At 45.7% G+C, this 24,129-nt stretch overlaps 1 protein-coding gene across 1 annotated transcript; it reads left to right on the top strand.

The window, feature by feature from the left end:
- Nucleotides 1-114: 114 nt before the first annotated feature.
- Nucleotides 115-19,034, top strand: WDR24 (WD repeat domain 24). The gene is made up of 10 exons (XM_029576099.1): nucleotides 115-599; nucleotides 2,456-3,381; nucleotides 4,253-4,430; nucleotides 5,013-5,682; nucleotides 6,471-6,586; nucleotides 12,346-12,467; nucleotides 12,900-13,004; nucleotides 13,347-13,684; nucleotides 14,543-14,727; nucleotides 18,248-19,034. The coding sequence occupies exons 2-10, from the start codon at nucleotides 2,901-2,903 to the stop codon at nucleotides 18,414-18,416; spliced, it is 2,364 nt and encodes a 787-aa protein (XP_029431959.1). The 5' UTR covers nucleotides 115-599; nucleotides 2,456-2,900; the 3' UTR covers nucleotides 18,417-19,034.
- Nucleotides 19,035-24,129: the final 5,095 nt, after the last annotated feature.

Here is a 24,129-nt window from a genome sequence, read left to right as displayed (position 1 = left end):
TTCCTTAGAAGTGAACCATAATCACTTCCCTGGTGCCCTTTCACTTTTTTTTACAGCCAGGTGCAGAAATCAATCAGCAAAGCCTTCCGGTTTGAAACCGTTGCTGGTAATGAGGTCTCACTGCTTTTGCACCCGCCCGTTTAGCAAGGAAATATCGGGGGCAGTGGGAAACCTTGCCACTACTTATTTGGCCAGCCAGCGAAACTGCTCCTCCCTGCCTTTCTCACCACCCCAGCCCCCTTTTGTAGCGGCAGGAGCTTGAGCTTTGCCGCCTACCATTTCTCTTTGCATTTCTGCGGCGGGAGCCTGAGCGAGATCGCGCCTCTGCTGCTGCTGCTGCTGCTCCTCTCTCTTTTTAGCGGCGGAGGCATTCGGAACGGCTCCCTGCCACCGTCACAGATCCAGGAAGTCTTACGATCCTGTTACAACTATAAGTCCACGCAGCAGCAGCATAGCGGCTTTGCTTACGTCTGGCGGAACTCTTCTTCCAGGCTCATACCGGAAACAGGAAGTGGGGGCGCCTTCGAGGCACGGACCCGTTCAGTGCAGTGGGTTACCACTCTGCCCGAGTTCCGGTCCCAAAGCTTTGGCGACTCCAGGTAAGTGCTGGCGATAGGGTGTGGGTGGTGAGTTACAAAACAACTGCTTTCCTCGGAGATCGGCTTGCTCTCTCCCTGCCCCAAGCCAGGTGATTGTTTCCATGGTGTCCCCGTGGGGTGGGGGGTGTGGAGGTCTATCACAAGAACAGAGTTATTCTCCTGCTGGATACGAGGTCCCTCTTATCCGGGCAGAATGGGGTCTGCTTAGCCGCTGCAGTGGGAGATTAAAACTTCTCCAGCGTTTAGTTACCAAAGGCCCTCCTGGGAGCTTTCAGATATTGAGATATGGGTGTTCAGACTATCTACCCGCCCTGTGTATAACAAACAACTTGTAGATCTTAAAAAAAAAAATAAAATCATAGAACGTGGGATGGGTTTTCTGTGGCATGTTTGTGACATGAGACACCTACCTATCTGGAATCTCTCCCATACAAACTGAGCATAGGACAAATCCCAGAAAATCATTCATGATAGAATTATAAAATCAATTCTGCACTATTGTGCAGATCGGATTTATTACTGAGCTATTAGACCAATAGCTGGGGAGTCCAGCTGGCATGTAATTTAGAAGTTTACTTCTTTTGGAGCTTTAGGAGGACTGTATTCCAATTTAACATCTGACTGGTCTCAAAGAGGAAAATAACACAAACCCCCATCATCTTTTTCTCACATCATTTGCCTCCATAGATGTCTGTTTCATCACCCTGTAAAGCAAGTTGGTGGTGGGGAAGTACCATCTGGACAGACCACAAAGACTTTGGAGGCTGGATGTTTGGCAGTGGCTATGCTAGTATTGTAGTTTATTTAGATTGTAAAACTTTGTAGGAGAATGCTGGGTGCGACCTAAATAGGGAATCTTGAATGCTCATCCAGCTAAAAGGGAGGCATACGAAGGAGGAAGACAACACAAATTGTCTTGGATAAGGAGTGATATCTTATAAGTGGACTGGCCGCTAGGATATATCCTTGGTAGTGTGGACAGGAATAACTATGTAGAATGGTCATCATTTACTATGTTACTATGTCAATATCAAGAATATTCTATTGCAACATTCCTCTCTTTGGGGCCCTCCTTTGCTTCCCAAAGAAAAAAGGGGGCATTATTGAATACAAAAAAGAAGTAACAAAATTTTTGTTTTTAAGGCACCATATGGTTTGCTTACCATCTGCCAGATAGAGGTTAGTAACTGTTTTGGTGTGAATTACCATTACATTATGAAGCAATTTCCTTGTAGAAACCTATGGGAAAATTGCCCAATAATGCTGCAGAGTCATTTTTGGTCCCTGTGTCAGTTGGTCATTTTTTTTGATGCTTTGTAAACAAATCTTTAATATAGGTTATTATAATATAACTTTTTTTTCTTTGCTTCATTAAAAAGTATTAAATGAGCTTTCAAAATCACACAGATCCCATCTTTAGGTGACATTACCATCCTTTAGAGGCTCCCTTCACTCTCCGTTTTCACATCTAAACCAAAGGACAGCAGATAAAATCCCAGACACATAGGGTAAGGACATTTATCAATATAAAGGCCATCACACCAGCAGAGAGCACACGTTTGCATTACTGACTAAGGAGATGGGGAAGAGAGAAAAAATATATAGTAAGTATCTGTCACATCCAGCTCTCTTATAAAAAAAAAAAGACAGCATTTCATCTGACAGGAAGTGCAAAACATAGTCATTGGATGAAAAGCAGGGCCTTCCTTATGGGGAAATCTTGGAGCACATCTCCAGTTATGATAAGAGTTTTAAAATCATGACGGACTCACCCATCTCTATCTAGTATTCATAGTGAGTTTGCAATAATTGTTCCTGCTCTGTTTTTGAACTTCTTTTTTTGTTTGCTGTGGAAGGTGGATCCAGAGCCCTATCTTAGCCTGAAGAACAGCATTTTTCTGTTTTATCCAAATGGTGACTTAAAACCTTTGATGGCTTTTCTTGAGCTGTGGATCCCAAAATGATTAAAGAGGCTGACCTGGACAGCAGGAGATCTTGGGTGCTAAACCATTTTTCAAACTGTAGAATCTTTCATTAAAATACAATTGTTAGATGAGATAACAGAAAGGTACGTTTAGATGCCTTGTTAATGAAGATCAAAAATTTAGAATTCCACAGGCTGGATGCTAGTGCATGCGGTAATCTTCTGAAGAGGCCACATTTTTAAGTTAATAGTTAAATTACTTTAAGCAAAACTATGGACTTTATTGGGCCCATTTTATGGACATCTAAGCAGCAAGCACCACTTTTGTGGAGGCCTTAAACGGAGTCTGGAAAAGGATATGTAGCCAGGGTTTGACCATGGAGAAAATGGCAAGAGTGACAACTGCTCTTGGTGGCAATACTATAACTGGCCGTACCATGTTTTGTCACCTGGATGCCCCTGCCAATGCTATCAGCGTATGCCGTGATGCTGCTCAAGTAGTGGTCGCTGGCCGCAACATTTTTAAGATCTACTCCATCGAGGAGGAGCAGTTTGCTGAGAAGCTGAACCTGCGTGTGGGACGCAGACCCTCTCTGAATTTCAGCTGTGCTGATGTAGTCTGGCACCAGATGGATGAAAACTTGTTGGCCACAGCAGCCACCAATGGTGTGGTGGTGACCTGGAACTTGGGCAAGCCATCCCGGAATAAACAGGACCAGCTATTCACTGAGCACAAACGTACAGTTAATAAGGTGTGCTTCCACCCTACTGAGGTGTACATGCTGCTCAGTGGCTCTCAGGATGGATACATGAAATGTTTCGATCTGCGCAAGAAGGACTCAGTTAGCACCTTCTCAGGTAAGAGCATTTTGTCTTGGTTCATTCCATGAGCTAAATGTGTGTGTTTTTATTTTATTTTTGTATTAATTCTAATACAATTTTAGTTTGGGCAAGAGGCTACTGATGACCTCTACTGCTATACCAGACTATGCTGAGGGAGATGACATTAGTATAAAAGTGCGTTTTCTGCCTCTGTCTGCTGGCGGGTGAGCATAACACGTCTGTCAGGACTCAAGGAAAGGAAATTTAACAGGTACACTTAAATTTCACCATATTTTCCTAGATCACCCGTGGAGCACTTTTTAAAAATCGATACTACATTGGCTACTTTCTGGTCTTCAGGTACAGTGGCAGTTTTAATATCAAAAGCTGTTAATGTTGATTTGAATTGCATGCTTTTTCATTTAAGAACTTAGGTGACCTTTTCCCTTAGTGGCTCTATTCCCATTAAACTGAAATGTGACATTCCGATTGAAAACTTGGGATTAAGACATTATAACAAGCTCTATGGTATGGCAGGTTTGTTATCTATGGGCTTTTTCTCCCAGGGGCTGTAAATGCTACCTCTGCAGTATCCACAGCCTGCTCAGAGAGCAGAGAACCAGGTCCTCTGCATGGCAGTGCACTGCCTGCCAGTAGGCCACTGGCCAAGCCCCTAAAAGTTCAATTGATGCTGGTTAGTGTTCCAGAAAGCAATTTTGAAGCATTTCTCCATGCACGATAGGGGAGATTTTCTTGTCAAGTAATGCTAAGCCATTCATCGTATGTATGTATTTATTTATTTGTGGCTTTTCTATACCGATGTTCGAAGAAACATCACATCTGTTTAAATGTAGGCAGTATATTATTTTCTCTGAATACTGCACCGTCCTCAATTCTTCTTCCTCAGGTCAGTCCGAGAGTGTACGGGACGTCCAGTTCAGTATCCGAGATTACTTCACCTTTGCTGCGACCTTTGAGAATGGGAACGTGCAACTGTGGGACATCCGACGGCCAGACCGCTATGAGCGGATGTTCACAGCCCATAATGGCCCAGTTTTCTGCTGCGACTGGCACCCTGAGGACAGGTGAGTGCCACCAAGATCATTTCTGAGTTTCTCTGTTGGGAAAAGAGAGCATCTGGGAAGGAAGGAACATCCCCATCGGTCCATAATGAGAAAAGGGTGTCAATTCCTCACAGAAATGCAATACAGATTTGGGGAGACATCACTGGTAAATGTAGAGGATTAATAATCTTCCCCTTAAACTGTGACATACTGGTATTTAAATGGTCAGTAGGCAGGTTATAACCTGCCAGAGGCTGGTTTAGCATATCCAGCCCAGAGATCAGGATTATTGAGCTGGAAACAGAATTTCAAACTCCTGCTTGGTAATGCAGAGCAGTAATCACTTAGATTAAGCTAAAGACTTGTAACAGGTTATTCTTGTGTTGTGGTACACGTTTTGGGCCATTAGACACTTATTCTCATTTATGTAACTGGACTTATCCCAATTCTTCATATATTGTTTATAAGTTTACTGCACTGATAGTATATTTTGTTGTTTCCAGTTTTACATTTTAGCATTAAAGACCTGATTTTTTTTTTTCTTACCCTTAGAGATCGCCATTGTAATGATTGATACGCTGCTGTTGCTGTCTTATCTTTTAGAGGCTGGTTGGCCACAGGAGGCCGGGATAAAATGGTGAAGGTCTGGGATATGAATACTAACAGGGCCAAGGAAATTTACTGCGTGCAGACGATTGCATCTGTGGCACGGGTAAAATGGCGACCAGAGCGCAAGTACCACATTGGCACCTGCTCCATGATGGTGGACCACAACATCTACGTGTGGGATGTGCGCCGGCCTTTCATCCCTTTTGCCATGTTTGAAGAGCACAAGGATGTCACCACAGGCATTGTCTGGCGTCACCTGCATGACCCCTTCTTTCTTCTGTCTGGTTCCAAAGACAGCACTCTCTACCAGCACATTTTCAAAGATGCCAGCCGTCCCATTGACCGAGCCAACCCCGAAGGCTTGTGCTATGGCCTCTTTGGGGACCTTGCGTTTGCAGCCAAGGAGAGCTTGATCTCTTCAGATTCCAACCGCAAGCCATACTTGAGTGACAGGCGCCATCCTATCTTTTTCCTGCGAAAGCCTGACCCCACGGAACAATTTGAGAACATTTCGAGTGGCCTGAGTGTCTTCCAGACAGATGTGGAAAGCAGCTCCATGGACTGGTTTGTGGAAACGGCCAAGCGCTATGTCCTGGCTGGAAGACCACTGGCAGAGCTATGTGACCACAATGCCAAGATAGCCAATGAACTCAGTCGTTACCAGGTAAACACCTTGATTAGCATCTATGCTATGTATGTCCATATCATTTTGGCAGGGAGTATCGGTCTGGGCTCAAGGAAAGATCCTGACTGCAGCAGAACCCATACATCTTTCCTGGTTAAGCCCTTTCCATCTAAAGGCGTATAGGAGAGGGTGGGATCTTACCTTTCCGTTGGCGCACACATACGTTACAGATCAGGTGGGGTGCTACAGGAAATATGAGAGTCTCTTCCATGCTTTTGGATAACTCGGTTTTGAGTCTCTCTATTCAGCATGGGTTGAATTTCTATGCAAGGGCTTCTATTCTGATACGTTTGAAGGGCACTGCTGGGAGAGCTCACAGGATTGGGAGAGCTCACAGGATTGTAGGGCTCTGTAGTGCTAATGAGCGTGGTCTTACCATTTCATTGGAGCTGACACCCATGAAGATCCTCACCAATTGCACCAGGTTTGTTTTGGGGTTATTATTCAAGAATACTGTACTATCTGGTTAGAAGATGGATTAGGAATAAGGAAACAAAAGAGCAAGGAGTGTGGAGAATCGCAGATGGGGATGACATTGAAAAATGACACTTCTCCAGCTCAGTACTGCTGGAGTAGGAATTACCAATAAGAAGCAAACTGTATTCTTAGCATGTGGCTTGTGTGGGGGAGGTTCTGCTTTTCCATGAATGTTACTGGTATGTAGTGACTTTGACCTGATATATTCTTTTTTTGCTGCTTTATTTCCACTCTCTTTCTTTCCTTGTTGTTCATCCGTCCCCCTAAATCTCTTTTATTTCCTGAGACAGGTTGCCCAGACATGGACAATGCTAAGAATTATTTACTGCAGTCCTGGCACTGTACCACCTGCCAACTTGAACCACAGCATGGGGAAGAGTGGTACAGCGCTCCCGCTTATGAACAGGTAAAACCATAAGCATAGGTGTCATTTGAGAGAGAGTGGGAAACTGGCCCCATGGCAACAGCACGAACTTTGCTAGTGATAAGGGTAGAAGACAGGTGATAGAGGTGAAAAGCAGCTGATAACTGTGATAATTTAGACCAGGGGTAGGCATCTCCAGTCTCATGAATTAGCCATTACTTGTGGGTGACTTCATCCAACAGCACTGTTTATTAATACCAACCTAATAATAACGACAGTAACAAAGAGCGCCACTAGCATAAATTGTGGTGAATCAAAATGGCATCCTGTCAGTTTGAACTCTGGACACAATGAAAGCATAATTCATAGAGTTGACAATAAACATAAAGAGAGCTCCCCATACCCACCCTTCCCAGTAACCACAGATGTGAGTCTCTCCGTCAGTAAGTGTTCAGAAGTATACTTCTAGTCCAGGTAGATAAAGAATCCAAATAAGGAAGCCAGATTGCCAGAATTCTTTGGGCCGGATTTTAAAAGCCCTGCGCGCGCAGGGCACTCACGCGCCGGCGCGCCTATTTTGCATAGGCCGCCGGCGCGCGCACAGCCCCGGGATGCGCGTAAGTCCCGGGGCTTCATAAAAAGGGCGGGGGCGTGTCTGGGGGTCAGGGGGCGGTTTGGGGTGGGGCCGGGGGCGGGCGCTGGCCCGGGGACGTGGTCGAGGCCTCCGGACCAGCCCCTGGGTTGGGTGATGGTGTGCCAGCAGCCCGCTGGCGCGCGCAGATTTACGCCTGCTTTCAGCAGGCGTAAATCTGCCAACAAAGGTAGGGGGGGTTTAGATAGGGCCGGGGGGGTGGGTTAGGGAGGGGAAGGTGCAGGGGGCCTCGGAGGGAACAGGCAGCACGCGCCGGGCTCGACGCACGCAAGTTGCACAAATGTGCACCCCCTTGCGCGCGCCGACCCCGAATTTTATAAGATACGCGTGGCTACGTGCGTATCTTATAAAATCCAGCAAATTTATAAAATCTACCCGTTTGTTTCTTGGAAGGATGACTTTGCCTTCCCAGCATTAATTCCATGGATAGCATTCCTCCAAAAATCAAGAGGGGTCCACATTCAGCAGAGCTTTGGAAACCCTCGGTGTAAAGTCTAGCCACAGGAAAGATCCCAAATACAGTGGTTCCCAGGAGCCGGCAGCAGAAGAAAAGGCCCCTGTGGTGCCATTGGCATTTCCCAGAGCTGGCAGCAGAAGAGGCCCTGCTGTGCAGCCAGCAGCCAAAGAAAAGTCCAAAATGTACATGACAGAGTGAGAGTCTGGCCCTGTTAGTGTGCGTCAGATGCTCGACCGACTCCTGGACTTAGGGGCTATCCTCCCAGTACCCTCGACGGAACAAGGGTTAGGCCATTATTCCATCAACTTCGTAGTTCCCAAGAAGGAAGGCTCCTTCCATCCCATCCTGGATCTCAAGATGGTCAACAGAGCACTCAAGATACCACACTTCAGGATGGAAACCTTATGCTCCGTAATAGCAGCGGTACACCGAGGGGAATCTTTAGCCTCCTTGGACTTGATGGAGGCTTATCTGTATATCCCCATCCTAAAGGAACATCAGCGCTTCCTTTGCTTCAAGATCCTCTGTCAGCATTTTCAGTTTCAGGCCCTGCCCTTCGGCCTAGTGACTGCACCTTCACCAAAGTTATGGTTATGGTGGCGGTGAGCCTACAGAAGGAGGGGATTCTGGTCCACCCCTACCTGGACGACTGGCTCATCCGAGCAAAGTCCCGGGACCCGTGCCAGCAAGCAATCAACAGAGTCCTGCATCTTCTCCACTCTCTCGGGTGGGTTGTCAATTTTGCCAAGAGCAGTCTTACTGCTTCGTAAACACTCACTTTTCTAGGAGCACGCTTCGATACCCAGGTGGGCAAAGTCTTCCTTCCTCCGGACCGGGCTCAGTCTCTTGTCATTCAAGTACAGTGCTTCCATTGCCTTTCGCTCCCCACAGCATGGGACTACCTCCAGGTACTAGTATCTATGGCCAACTATAGATGTGGTTCCTTGGGCCTTTGTGCATATGCGTCCTTTGCAGAGAGCACTACTCTCCTGCTGGAAACCAGTATCACGGGAGTTTCAAGCACTCTTGCTACTGCCGGACGTTGCCAAGGACAGCCTGAACTGGTGGCTCAGTCTGGAGCACTTGTTGCAGGGAGTGGACTTGGAGATCCCTCAGTGGGTGATCGTTACCATGGATGCCAGTCTATCCGGCTGGGGAGCAGTGTGCCAGATGCAGTCGACTCAAGGGCAATGGACGTTCATACGAGTGACATGGCCAATCAATCGTCTGGAGACCAGAGCGGTTCGTCTCGCCTTAAAGCGTTTCCTCCCACTAGTTCAGGGCCGAGCCATGTGAATACTCTCCAACGCAATGATAGTAGCGTACGTCAACCGGCAAGGAGAGACAAGAAGCTGGCATGTATCTCAGGAGACAGACAAGCTGATGGCGTGGGCGGAGCTCCACCTCTCTCGTTTGGCGGCGTCACACATAGCGGGGGTGGACAATGTCCAAGCAGATTTCTTAAGCCGTCAACACATAGATCCCGGGGAGTGGGAACTCGCCAAGGAAGCAGTGGCTCTTCTCTTCAACAGGTGGGGGAACCCCCATTTAGACCTAATGGCCACTCAAAGGAACGCGAAAGCTCCGCGCGTCTTCAGTCGCAGAAGGGAGCACGGCACAGAAGACATGGATGCTTTGGTTCTACCGTGGCCACAAAACCTCCTGCTCTACGTGTTTCCGTCTTGGCCCCTGGTGGGAAAGGTGCTTCAGAGAATAGAAGTTCACCAAGGGCCAGTGATCTTGGTAGCACCGGAATGGCCTCGAAGACTGTGGTTTGTGGACTTAAGTCAACCTTTCAGTGGACGGTCCTCTTCGTCTGGGATATCTGCAGAACCTTCTATGTCAGGGTCCAGTATTTTTCGACCGGGCAGATCGCTTCTGTCTTGCGGCCTGGCTTTTGAGAGGCGCAGGCTGAGAAGACGAAAAGAAAAGAGCTATCCTCAAGGATCTCACTCTTAAGACAGTCTTCCTAGTGTCTATTTGTTCTGCTCGCAGGATCTCGGAAATTTAAGCTTTGTCGTGTATAGAGCCCTACCTCTGTTTCACAGATTCGGGAGTCTCCTTGAGAGCAGTTCTATCTTTCCTACCAAAGATGGTTTCGACCTTTCATTTGAATCAATCAGTGGCGCTACCGTCTTTTCCTGACGAGGATTCTAGAGAACTAAGACGGCTCGATGTTAAGCGCGTCGTCCTTCGATATTTGGAAGTCACTAATGAATTCCACTTATCGGACCATCTTTTTGTCCTGTGGAGCGGTCCCAAGAGAGGAAACAAAGCTTCTAAAACCACCATTGCTCACTGGTTAAAGGAAGCAATCCCTTCAGCGTACGTTGGTGCTGGTCGACCACCTCCCGAGGGCATCAAAGCTCATTCGCTCCGTGCTCAAGCAGCTTCCTGGGCAGAAAGCAGAGCGGTCTCTTCACAGGAGATATGTAGAGCAGCTACCTGGAAATCATTGCACACCTTTGCACATCACTATCGTTTAAATCTTCAACCACCGGTTTTTGGTTCCTTTGGCGATCAGGTAATTCGAGCTGGGCTATCCGGGGCCCACCCTACGTAGGGAAGCTTTGGTATATCCCATTGTCTGGACTGATCCGGATACATACAGGGAAAAGAAAATTTATTCCTTACCTGCTAATTTTCGTTCTTGTAGTACCATGGATCAGTCCAGATGCCCTCCCTAAGGATTTCTGGGATTGGGATAGACTCTCAGCTCGACTGTTCAGTTGACTCCGGACTGGTTTGTAAAGAACTGATAGTTCAATTTGCAAGTTGTTGTTTCTTAAAATACATGGTTAAAGTTTGAAGTTTGGTTTTACTTGATCCATCCAACAATTTCTTTCTTGCTTTGATATTCTAAATACTGAAGGGACACAGAGGGTGCCCCAGCCTATGAGAGGGCACCCTTCGAGTTTTTGCTCTGACTCCATCTGCTGGAAGGGGGACATAACCCACTGTCTGGACTGATCCGTGGTACTACAGGAACGAAAATTAGCAGGTAAGGAACAATTTTCTTTTATGAGATGTCTGCTGTTTTAAAATATTTTCTTGGATTCTGTACAATTATTAATGATTTTTTATGAGTTTTTAATTGTTGGATGTTCTGTTCATCAGCTGTTTTGTAACATTTATTAGTATAGCTTTACAATTATTTCTGTGTAGGGATATATAGCAGCTTGGCTTGCTCTGTTTTCCTTATAGGAGGTGTATTAGTGTTTAGGGCCTGATTAAATATTTGTAGTGTTGCCTTTTCATAGATAGGGTTGCTACTGTTTTTCTACATTTTTCTACATTTCTTCTTAGTTCCTTTCTCTCTAATCTGATCCTAGTACAAGCACAATTAATTTGGATCATTCATTTGTTGACTTTTATTACTTGTGACCGTTATTACTATGTAATTCAATTTTTATTTACCTTGATTACTATGTAATGCAGATTGTTTACTTGGTTATTCATCTCTCTGACTATGTTACTTAAAGTTGCTTAAACGTTCCTTGTTCCATGTAATGCCTTCAGGCAAGTTTTTGTTCTTTGTAAACCGGTTTGATTTGCATCTAATGTAGGAAGATCGGTATAAAAAAACCAAAAATAAATAAAATAAATACTGTTTGAGTGTGTTTGATAATACAAGTTTAACTTTGTGCAGGTTAGTTTGTGTGCATTATGATGTTTGGTGCTATATTTCTCTTTTCCGTTTATCCAGGTTTGCTCTGCATGCAGAGTGGCTGTTTTGGTTTTCCATTCCAGTTTGTCTCCATATTTTATAATTTGTGGTCTTTCTGTACTTGGTGAAGGTCAGTTCTAGCTGTGTGACGGAGGTGAGGTAATTTACTAGCATGAAGGCATTTGTATCAATCTTATCTGTTGTGTTTTCTCAATAGGACATGCATTAGTGGTAAATTACTGTTTTTCCATAAGGAGGGCTATTGCGCCTGGTAGTAGAGGGAATTTGTTTTGCTTTTACTGAAATGTCACCAGAACATCTTTTTTTTTTGTATGGCGAGTTGTACAGGGCAATGCCCTAGCTCTGCGCTGCAGCCATTGTTGAGGGTCGAAGGGGGTTGCAGAGTGCATGTTTACATTTAGCCCCCGTGATGGTCACATGTTCAGTGTGCCACGCATGTGAGAACCATCTGTCAGGTGTGTCCTGGCCGAAAAAAGGTTGAGAAGCACTGCCTTAGAGGATGCAGAAAGTCAGTGAGAGATTTGAAACACACCCCTCAGAAGGTTTCTTGGGTTGTTGTCTGTGTATCTAAGCATTGCTCTCTAAGAGCAGGTGAAATGCTACCGTCCCTAGTGCAGAATGCACCCTGTAGCTCTCGCTGGCTGAATATGAAGTTGCTGTGAGCAGTTTACACCTGTGTATCCATGTGAGGCATTTGTGCAGCTTCGTATGCATTCTCCAATAGAGGGAATCCTATGAAAGGAAGCTTGAGTGATTTCTTAAAAGGAGAGGGGAATCCGCCAGGGCTCCAGTCGCCTCACATTATAGCCCACGGCTGTTGTAGTATTCCCTCCACAGGTAGTGCTGAGTCACCAGTTTTGGGCAGGAAGAGCGTTTTCCTAATCAGCGACATCTTAAGCTGCCTCTCTCTCTCTCTCGGAGTAAAGGCAGGTTGCGATTGCAATTTCTTTTACTGTGCGTCTTTCTCCAGTGTAAGAAGGGTTTGTTTGGTTTTTTTTCTCTAGCTTTAACATGAAGGATATTCCTCCTGGGATAGGCAACGAGTCCCGCCTGGAGCGCAACAAAGGGGAGAGCCGTTCGGAAAACATCCTCCTGGATCCATCCACTACGTTAATTAATAATGACGGTAATAATCTTTTCACGAACTCTGAGCGCACATTGGGCCACTATCTCCACCCCTCAAGGGCTACGCCATTGTGAGTTTTGGGCAAAATATATTCATCGGATATATTTTTGGGGCAAATGTACCTGATGAATATTTATTAATAACCTTGAAACAAGTCCTGTCCCATTCATTCCTTTTTCTGGCCCCTTCATCTGTGAATGCAGGAGTTTGGGGAGGGGGGGGTTAGAGAGGAAGCTCCCCACGAATTCTGTCCGTGCAAGGGTGGCAGGTTGGGAAGGAGCTGCTTTCTGATTCTGGTAACTCTGGGCTTAGATTAGGCGCCGAGACACGGTTTCTTTTTCACTGTGGCGCTAGCAGGACGCTGTCTTTGCTTCCAACTACTATTGCTTGGTTATAACCCTGTAATGCAGCCCTCTTCTCCTCTTCTTGTAGAGAATGAGGAAACTGAAGGTAGTGACATTCCTACCGACTATCTTCTTGGAGATGTAGAGGGAGACGAAGATGAGCTGTACATGATGGACCCTGAAAATCCTCATAGTAAGTGAGATTCCCATAAATACAGAGTCCACGGGATAAAGGAACTCTTCTTTCCTTTACGCTGATAGCTATGTTAGTGTTTCACTATTTGTAGAAATGCCTTAAACCAGGGTTTCCCCCTCAACAAATTACAGACTTCTTCTTGGACAGACCTATCGCTTACACAGTCTGACCAATCATCGTTAATTGGAGCAGGGGGTCATGGTGAAATGACATGCACTTGTGGAGGAATAGTTTATAACAGAGCAGTCTTGGCCCAATTACGCCTTGTGACCCTGTTGTGCCGAGTGACAGTCTCAGGAGGAAAGAGACCGCAATCAGTTACCCTCTTGTCTTTTGTAGCTGAGGAACAGGAATACATCCTCCCACAGGAGGCTTTCCCGCTACGCCACGAGATCATGGATAATCCCTCCGCGCTGGACCACCTGCAGGACAAGGCGGACTCCCCTCACGTGAGCGGCAACGAGGCAGAGACCGTGTCCCTGACGCCAGTGGAGTCCTTCTCCCTCATCTCCATCTCCCACTCGCTCTACGAAAACCGCCTGCCCGCCGACTACTTCAGCCCCATCGTGCGGGACATGCTGCACTTCTACGCCGAGCAGGGCGACGTGCAGATGGCGGCGTCCGTGCTGATCGTGCTGGGGGAGCGCATCCGAAGGGAGATTGATGAGCAGACGCAGGTAGCGCGAGCACGCGGACCCTTATCCGCTCACTTTTTCTCCTAAGAAAACCTCAGTCAGAAAATGACATCACTGTAAACCAGATAATGAATCTCTATGGGGAAAAAAACAAACCCCCGTCCTTGTAATGAATGTTTTTTTTATTGAATATGTAGGCATTCCACAGTTTTACAGGAATGTACTTCTTATGGGGAGAGAGAAAAATAAAATAAAATAGATCCTTAACATAGATATAACAGAACAACCTGCCAGCCCAAACCAGACAATATAAGAAGAGAGTCAAGAAGTATAAATTGAATACTGTAATGAGAAATAGAGGACTAGGAGCTTATTATAGATTAAACTTGGCAGTCTTTCTCAAGCTAGGATCCCAGACGTCTACTACATTGCTTACATTTTTCTACCTTGCTAATTCCTCAGATTGCCCACTGTAATTGGGTAATTATAAAATTAATAAAATGCTTGATGTGTGACTTTATACATTTCAAAATGACTGATTCTAAATATCTGGCGAGCAGACAGGATTTTAAGTCTCGGGTTCTATCTTAAATGTGGGCCTCTGTTCATCACGGCGCATCCTAGCGCTGTGCCGAGTTGTTAGCTCAGTTTGGCTTAGAGCAAAGAGCACCCCAGTGAAGCATCTGTGCTCCACTTCTTGCAGCATCTGGACCCTGCTTAGCAGCGGCCATTCGGCAGGGTCAGAGCACAACGTGAACTGGTTATAGATGCTTGTTCTGCATATGAAATCGTAACTCGGCTATTCCAGACAGAAGGGAAGATTAGAAAATTCAGAAAACCTGGCAAGGTTTGGCTCTCCATTTGCTGGATTCGATCTAATCCTTGTTTCCTTGCACGCAGGAGCACTGGTACACCTCCTACATTGACTTACTGCAGCGCTTTAAACTTTGGAACGTCTCTAACCAGGTCATCAAACTGAGTACATGCAGTGCCATTAACTGCCTAAATCAGGCTTCCACCACGTTGCACATTAACTGCAGCAACTGTAAAAGGCCCATGAACAACAAAGGCTGGATCTGTGACAGGTGGGTTGCTTGGGATGCTGGTTCTGGGAATGCTGGGTCACTTGGGATGGGGATGCTGGATCTGGGACTGGGACTGCAGGGTCACTTGGGATGGGAATGCTGTTGAGGTCTGGATCATACAAAGGTGAGGTGGTGATCCTATCGTTCAAATCTGTGCTTAAGGACACTAGGCTGTGATGAAAGGGTGACTGGGGAAAAGGGTGTTAGGTAGATTTCTTAGGGTGCTTAACTGGATTTATGAGAGTTGAGTTTGCTCAATGAGTTGATGTGAGAGAGAGAAAAGTGGGCTCAATAGGTAACACTTGAAAATCAATGAACTTCCTCCTATAGCACACCTCAAACTCTACCCCTGCATTCATTCGTTCTAGGGCTATTTTAGCCTGGAGGAACCTCCTGTTTTGAGATAGAAGAGAACTGCATTATTCATGTTCGTTTCCAACACACTGCGCCTCCTTGTCGCAATCCCGGCCTTGGGGGAGGTTTGGTAACCTGCTGCGCATGCCTAGAGATGGAAAAGGGTAGAGGTCCTGACACAAAGTTTAGTGCATTTTCATGGACCTTTTTGGGGTATGATCTGTTATGCTCTAGAGGTGAGATCCCCAGATCTGGTCCTTGTCGGTCACCTAAGGATCTGGTTTTCAGGATATTATCAGTGAATGTTCATGATCTCTCTATATATACAGTATAATTTGCTACTGTGCAGAGTTGGCCATTGCATGTGTCATGCTGGAAAAAGCTTATTTGCTTTGTCTTTGAAATACATGTGATTGCTTTTAGTTGCATAGGCTTTCCTCTTGCTATCCCAGTGAACATTGTCTTTTAGGAATGTTAATTAAGGAAGAAAATGAATGAAAATGGTTTGGGCATTTCTTGCAGGGCCCTGTGCCTACATAAACTGCAGGGCACTAGACTGCCCTTTCCTTCTGCGGGTATATGTGCTGTTAATTCCACCTTCTGGGACAAGGACAGGAGTTCTGGGTCTGGCAGGGAAATGATGCGGAAATATGCATGCTAAGTACAGGAGTTCTGGGTCTGCTTTTGGGGGAGTGAGGCTTCTCGCATAAATGCCATTTTCCCCCCATTTATTTTGGATGGGCATTTCCATTAATATCTGTGTGTGTGAATATATAGATATACTGTAGATATAGATATATTTGTATACATTTTGACCTGTAAACCAGGTCTCTTTACATAGTTTGGGTATTCTGAAAGCCAGACATGGTGGCTTATGAGGATCAATGTTAGGGTCTACACTTTTACAATCCCTGGAAATTCATGACCCTGATAGACAGCTGCTCTGGAAGGTCCCTTGAGTCAAGGGAGATGCAGGGATCAAAGGTGTTGCTAGGACATTGGCTCATGTAGCCTCTCCCTAAGATATAATTAAATTCAGCATCCTGCATCAGCCACCCAGGCCATTACTGAGATCTTGCTGGCGTTCTAGGGATAATTTAAGAATTCTGTACCGAGAACACTGGAAGAGCCAGGGGTATACACTGTACTGGCTAATGCTTGCACAATCAGTAATGTGCTGCCAGGTTCTTCTTGAGGTTCCCATCAGTTCTCTTCCATTTAGCCCTCCACAGTCTCTCTCACTATAACAAAACATAAATTATACATAGAGCATACAATAAATTACACTGCAAATTACATTCCAGTCATGGGATTCTGTGCAGATTCTGAAATCTTTTACTGGATCAGCATATGAATTATCTAAAAATATTGTAAATGAGCTTTTAAAACCACTTCATCGGATGATCTTTCAGAAGAAATGTTCTACCTGTTCCCAGTAGCTCACGCATAACATTTTTGGATAATCCAATAAAAGCCATTACATCCTATGGCGACTCCAGTTTGGTCTAGGAGCCATACAGCTATTAGATATTACAGTCACTGGACTAGTGCTTTTCACCCCAGTCCTCGGGGCACACCTAACCAATCAGGATTTCAGGATATCCACAATGAAAATGCATGAGAGATTTGCATACCATGGAGACTCTGTGTAATCAAATTTATCCATTGTGGATATGTGTGCTTCAAGGACTGAGTTGAGAAGCATTACACTAGACCAGGGGTAGCAGACTCCAGTCAAGAGCCGTAAACAGGCCTGGATATACACAATTAATATGGATGAGGTAGATTTGCATACAATGGCAGCCGAGCCAGCAAATCTATCTTATGCATATTCATTGTGCATATCCAGCAAACCTGGCCGGTTTGTAGCTCTTGAGGACAAGAGTTGGCCACCCTTGCACTAGACTAAAAATAAAAATGCTTTTATCTAATTTAAGTGGGTGGGGTTTCTTTTGTATTGGCTTCTGATTCTTTTTTCCTGATGTCATCATCTGTCTTCTCCTAACTCCGTTTCCAGGCTCTCCTTTCCATTTCACCCCTTTTTCTCTCTGTCCTATCTCTATCATTTTCTGTCCTTCTCTTCTCTGCTTTGTCTGTCCCTCTATAATCATCATCACTTCATTCTCTGACCTCTCGCACCTCATTCTCATTCCTCTTATCCTTCATCTCGCACTTCATTTTCCCAACTCTCACCCTTCATATCCCCCTCACTGAGTTGTACCCCCTCCTGCTATCTGGCTCCCATCTCATCTCTCTCATTCTCCCATCTCTTCCAGTTTGTCTTCCTCGCCTAGCATCCCCACTCTGATTCCCTTACCTCCAGTTATCCCCATCCCCATCCCCCTCTCACCCCCAGTCATTCCCTTGCATACTTTTTTCCCACCCTCACAATATCTGGATCGGGCTCTCCTTCTCTCCCCCCTCCACCTCACTTCCCCCCACACACCCACCATCACCATCTCTGCCCTACCCCCACTTCTGGCTTTCTTTCCCAAAGATTCCTCCCCCTCCGGTTCTCTCTTACATCCCATTATCACCAGCTCCTCTGCATCCCATCCCCATGTATTGTGCACACTCTCCCCACAAACATCCCCTTCTCCCCCATGAGTCTCATGTATTCCCATAACCTGCTTCTTTTTATCACCTCAGCCATCCCGTTTGCATTGCCGATTTCAGGGAAATGGGGGAGGATACTGCATTCAGCTCCCTTTCTCATACTCCCCCCTAGCATTCAACCCCATTCTCCTGTCCCCCACCACCCCCCTTTCAGCATCTATCTCTTCTCCCTCCCTGTTTGTGCCGTGGGGTGCCTGTCTTTCGCCCCCACTCTGCTCTCAGATGATTGCTCAGTCCTGGGATCACACTATGGCTTTGTCTGTCTGCTGACATATAAAAGGACAGGAGGAGAGTAGAGTACAGGACACAACAGTACAGAGCTCTGCTCTTGCTTCTCATCTGCCACCCGCACTGGGCTCAGCCTCACCCTCTTCTATTGGCTCAGCGAGGGAGGGAGCGAGTAGGGAGCAGAACAATTGCTCTGCTTCCTCTTTTTCAGCCTTTCCCTTCCCGTTTTCTGTAAAGAAGTAAACAGAGCAGCTGTTTGAGCTCCAGGGCACGGGCCAATATCTTCACTGCTGTCTGCTCATTTTCTTTCTTCCTGTGTCAGGTGCCGACAGTGTGCCAGCATGTGCGCTGTGTGCCATCATGTGGTGAAGGGCCTGTTCGTGTGGTGCCAGGGTTGCAGCCATGGAGGCCACCTGCATCACATCATGAAATGGCTGTGGACCAATTCTCACTGTCCAGCAGGCTGTGGTCACCTCTGTGAATACACCTGAGTGAGGAACGATCCCACAGCAACTGATCCGAGCTGCCAGGAGTCGTCGGTGTCCCAGATACAGCAGGTGTGCACGGGTCTGCCTTCTGTTTAAATCAAGTTTTAGAAGCAGTGAGCCTGAGGGGAGTGCTTTGTGGACTTCAGGCACAGACCAACTCGTAAAGGGACCAATATGCACTCCTGGTAAGTGCATATTTCCTATGGAGAGTGCCAAGAAGGCTGTAATGTGTAATCTGATTTAGCTTTCTCAAATACGAGACTGTCTATGAGAGAGTCCCTCAAGTGGCACGTCAGGCTGCTGCTAAGGGAATTATAACTTTGTTGAGAGAAGAATTTTTTTAAAACCTGTAAACTGAAAAGTTTGAGAATAAAATGAAAAATGTTTGTTTAATATGGTTTTTTTTTTCATTAATAAATGGATGCTAATAAATGAGTAAGTATAGTTCTCTAAAGGTTTATAGTGAAACCAGTGAGAGATCTGAAAGTAGTTTTCTGCCTTCTATTTATTTTTGACCGTGAATGTAAAGGACTCGATGTCTGAGAGGCACCCCCAAGCCTGGATTGTGGCAGCCTGGTTGAGCAGCCTCACATCGTTAGTAATAAAACAAGTGGAACTGAAGTGCTGGTCATTTGTTTTCTTTCTTGGGAGGGGAAACTAGAATGTAAGGTTTCAGATCCAGCAGCTGCAGTTAGGGCAAGTGAAAACAATTGTACAGGCTAAGGAGGATTATTTGTAAACCAAAATGTCCTTAACTTAAAACTCCACTACAGTAGTGGGTCTCACCCCAGTCCTGAGGGCACACCTAGCCAGGCAGGTTTTCAGGATGTCCACAATGACTATGCATATGAGAGATTTGCATACACTGCCTCCATTGTGTGCCAGTCTCTTTCATGCATGTTCATTGTGGACATCCTGAAAACCACATTTGGCTAAATGTGCCTCGAGGACCGGGTTAAGAACCACTGCACTAAAGAATTGTTTTGGGTATTAAGTGTGGTTACGCTGCCCACTGGTGTTCCACCTGTTCAAACATCAATCCTAGAATGTTAAGCGATTGGAATCTCATTTTGCAGGTAAAATTTCTTCTGTTAAGAACACCATTGACTCCAGGGGCTTAATGGTGCTTACTTCATGCCCACCTATTCCCCCGAATAGTGTCAAACACACTGTGGTTGGTCTCTAGAGATAAAATCGTACCTAATGCTTGACCATTATAAACCTGGTCTTTAAAAGGGTTCTAGGCATGATTCAGAAATATACACCGGGGAGGGAACAATCATGGAAGCTATTCTAAAAATCACAATTATGGACCTTATAGAAAGACGTGGTTTAATGGGACACAGCCAGCAGTGAAATCTTACCTCACCAATCTATTACATTTTTTTTGAAGGGGTTAATAAACATGTGGATGATGGTGAGTCGGTGTATTTGGATTTTCTGAAGGCATTTGGACAAAGTTCCCCATGGGAGACTCTTAAGAAAATTAGTCATGGGATAGGAGGCGATGTCCTATTGTGGATTGCAAACTGGTTAAAAGATAGTCATACTTTCAGTTTGCCTTAGCGATCTGTGCTGGGAGTGGTGCTTTTTTTAAAATATATTTATAAATGATTTGGCAAGGGGAAAGAGTGCAGTAATCAAAATTGCAGACAATACAAGATTATTCTGAGTTGTTAAATCACCAGCGGATTGTGAAAAATTGCGGGAGGATCTTGAAAGAGTGGGCATTGAAATGGTGGATGAAGTGCAAAGTGATGCGCAGCGAGAATAGTAACAAGGGTAGGTTCCATATTAGGCATTTCTTCCCTCAAAATGGAGCCAGGCATCCTAGTGCACCATACTTTGCAGTCCTTGGCTGAGTGTGTGATGGTGGTCAAAAAAAAAGCAAACCAAATGTTAGGAAAAGAATGAAGACTGTCATAATACCTTTGTATTGCTGCATGGTTTTGCTTGGAGATGACGGCTGAGGAGGAGGCTGTGATAGAGTTCTATGAATTCATGAGTGGGATAAATAAATGTAAAACAGTTATTTACGCTTTCAAAAATACAAAGATTAGGGAACACTCCCTGAAGTTATTAGATAGCACATTTTAAAACAAATTATAGAAAATTATTTTTGATTGAATGCACAATTAAGCTCTGGACTTCAGTGCCAGAGGATGTGGTTAAAGAAATTATTGTAGCTGGGTTTAAGGTTTGGACCAGTTTCTGGAGGAAAAGACCATACATTGTTTCTAACCAAGTAGACCTGGGGAATGGCTACTACTTATCACTGCCAGATTCTTCTGGGGGACGATAAGGAAGGTGAAGGGAGTTGGAGATTTTCACCTTGGCCTGCTCCCTTTTGGGGATGAGGGCTGGGCAGGCCAGAGCATGGGAAGTTGACGGGCTGGGAGCTGAAGGCCTAGGGAGGGTGGGAATGGGAGGTAAGGACTAGAGTAGGGGGTAAGAGCACCTAACCCAAGGCTGCTGCGATAGGTGGGCAAAATGGGCAAGCCAAAAGGTGTAGCAAAAGTAAGGTGAGCCATGCACGTTCTCCCCTCCCTAGATGTGTGCACACTTCCTGAGCAGCACAGAGGACAACCCTTACCCAGAATGCCCACTTCAAAAAGCCTGCACCTACTTTTATCCTGGATTCTGTCCCCCAGCCCCTGAAACCTGTCTCCTAACCCCCATCCACTTTTCTTGTCTCCCTCTCGTCATCCTTGAGCTTCCTTTCCCTCTGTTGATACTTCAGATTCCTTTTCACCATAAGCCACCCCCTTTCCCCCCAAAACAATATAAAGTAACAGATGTAAGGCAGAAAAACTTCTGTAAATATAATATTACATTATAAAATATCATTCTGTTATCAATCACAAGGGTTTACAACAAAGACAGTAAAATATTAAAATCTATAAAAAAATCAAAAATTACATTAGTGAAGTAACTTAGCAAAAAAAGTAAAACAATTCACTACATTTTGTAATTAAAAATACAGTAAATGGCCTCAATCATTTTGTTATTTTCCAATTCTATTTTTTCTCCTTACATTGGCATAATTCTGATAATTCACTTCATTTAAATTAGTGCTCTCACGGGCCTGTTTAAACAGCCAGGGTTACAAATAACATTAAAACAAATATTAACATCTTTGCAAAAATTGCTCACTGGTCCCTAGAAGAAAAACATGCCCTGGGGCTCATCTGTGAAAAGGGCCAACCCTGTTTTCCCTGTACGTACCAGATCAGTCCAGACTCCTGGGTTTTGCCTCCGCACCAGCAGGTGGAAACAGAGCAAGATTTGACAGGCTCTGCCATATATACCAGGGTGCCAGCCACAGCCTGCCAGTATTTCTCTGTCTCCAGCAGCTGGTCCGGGTGCAGAGCCCACAGCCTGAAAAAAAAAAAAGGGGATTTAAGGAGGCTAGTCATCCTGATATTGTTCGATTCCTGAAGGGGGCAAAGCATTTACGTCTACTGTTACTTGCACCCTGCTCTTCCTGGAACTTAAATGTGGTACTCAAAGCCTTGTGTGCACCCCCGTTTGAACCACTGAAAGCGACCCTGAAGGATCTTATGTTGAAAGTTGTATTCTTGGTGGCAATCCCTCGGCTAGGCGGGTTTCCGAACTCCAGGCATTGTCCTGCAGGGAACCCTTCTTGCGGATCTCTGATTCCGGCGTTAGTCTCCGGATGGTCCCTTCTTTCCTTCCCAAGGTAGTTTCTTAGTTTCATCTGAATCAGTCGGTGGAGCTTCCAGCATTTTCTCAATTCAACAGTTCGGATAATCTTTCCAAGGATTTGAAGAAGCTAGATGTGCGTAGGGTCCTCTGGAAGTTACTAATGGCTTTCGGGTGTCGGATCACTTTTTCGTCCTTTGGAATGGTCCCAAAAAGGGTAATATGGCATCTAAGACCACAATTTTGCGGTGGTTGAAGGAAACCATAAATTCCACGTATCTTTTGGCTGGCCGATCCTTACCTCTGGGACTGAAGGTGCACTCCACTCACTCCCAGGTGGCTTCCTGGGCGGAGTGTCAACAGATCTCTCCACTAGAGATCTGTAGGGCAGCGACTTGGAAATCGTTGCACACGTTCGCACGTCATTATCGTCTGGATGTACAGGACTCCAGGGAGGGCAACTTCGGAGCAGGTGTATTGAGAGCGGGCCTCTCCGGTTCCCACCCCAAGTAATTGAGCTCTGGTACATCCCAGGAGTCTGGACTGATCCATTGCATACAGGGAAAAGAAAATTAGGTCTTACCTTCAATAATTTTCGTTCCTGTAGTACCAAGGATCAGTCCAGAGTCCCTCCCACTGCTGCATTGAGTTCGGAGAGTCCCTGGTACTACATCTGTTCAAATATTTGGGTCTTGGAAGGATCCGTAGCTCTGTCTTTTTCCATTTGTTTGGGTCAGATTCTAGTTGGGAGGAGTGACCCGAGAGTTCCCCGGTTGAGCTTCATGTATATAGTTAGTTTACATCTGGGTATCATTCTGCTTTGACATTGCATAATACTGGCAGGCTGTGGGTGGCACCCTGGTATATATGGCAGAGCCTGTCAAATCTTGCTCTGTCTCCACCTGCTGGTGCGGAGGCAAAACCCAGGAGTCTGGACTGATCCTTGGTACTACAGGAACGAAAATTATCGAAGGTAAGACCTAATTTTCTTTTAGCTGTTCTGGAGCAGAAGGCTGCAGGTGCCAAGGTCCTGGTTAGGTACAACTCTTTTTGGTTTTCAGATCCAGCTGACACTTGCACTCCCAGCACATTTTTTTTACAAGCTTTCTAATAGAAAAAGCAAATAACTACACTATCGTTGTTTACCATAAATTTTCCTCTAATTTATTATAGGACTATCCTGAAAAAACCCCCAAAAAACATCCCAGCAATTTGTAAATGTTGGTTTTAGAAGACAGTGTTTTGTCACAGGCATTGGGTGCAACCAAGTCAGATTTGTATCTCTCATCATATTTGTTGCAGACATCCTGACAACTAGACTGGTAGTGCAGCCCTTGAGGGCCAGATCCAGAAGCTCAGGCCTAAGACACATTTTCTCCATTGGTGTGAGATTAGAACTGGTTAGGTATTCGATTCTACATCAGACATTAAAGGATAAATGACCAGAGGAGACTAATTGGGGTAGATGTTCAAAGGGTTGCAATCGTAAGAAAACCTACCCCTGCCTCCCCCTGTGCGCGCCGAGCCTATCTTGCATAGGCTCAGCAATGTGCCCAAGCCCCGGGACGCGCGTGTCCAGGAGCTTGAAAAAATGGGCGTTCCAGGGGCGGGACAGAGGCCTCCGGAACAGCCACTGGGCCGGGGGATGGAGAGCCGGCAGGCGTAACTTCTTCAATAAAGGTCAGGGGGGGGGGGGTTAGATAGGAGAAGGGAGGGGAAGATGCGGGGGGGGGGGGGGGGGGGGAGGTGGGCGGAAGGAAAGTTCCCTCTGAGGCTGTTCCGATTTCGGAGCGGCCTTGGAGGGAACGGAGGAAGGCTGCGCGGCTCGGTGTGCACAGGTTGCACAATTGTGCACCCCCCTGCGCGTGCATGTTATAAAATCGGGCGTAGATTTGTTCACACAACCCGGCGCGAACAAATCTACGCCCGATTTTATAACATGCGCACGGGCGTATGTTATAAAATCTGTATGTTATAAAATCGGGCGTAGATTTGTTCGCGCCGGGTTGTGTGAACAAATCTACGCCCGATTTTATAACATGCACGCGCAGGG

The sequence above is a fragment of the Rhinatrema bivittatum genome, chromosome 14, assembly GCF_901001135.1.
Source record: "Rhinatrema bivittatum chromosome 14, aRhiBiv1.1, whole genome shotgun sequence".
In the NCBI taxonomy this organism is placed as follows: domain Eukaryota; kingdom Metazoa; phylum Chordata; class Amphibia; order Gymnophiona; family Rhinatrematidae; genus Rhinatrema; species Rhinatrema bivittatum.
The sequence above is the reverse complement of the archived record's forward strand: the minus strand, read 5'-3'. Positions and strand labels throughout refer to the sequence as shown.

Excerpts from the sequence above, each read along its gene's own strand:
- WDR24 (XM_029576099.1), top strand. The coding sequence starts at position 2,901 with ATGGAGAAAATGGCAAGAGTGACAACTGCTCTTGGTGGCAATACTATA. Across the intron at positions 3,382-4,252 it reads CTCAGTTAGCACCTTCTCAG|GTCAGTCCGAGAGTGTACGG; the intron begins GTAAGAGCATTT and ends CTTCTTCCTCAG. Across the intron at positions 13,005-13,346 it reads GGACCCTGAAAATCCTCATA|CTGAGGAACAGGAATACATC; the intron begins GTAAGTGAGATT and ends TGTCTTTTGTAG.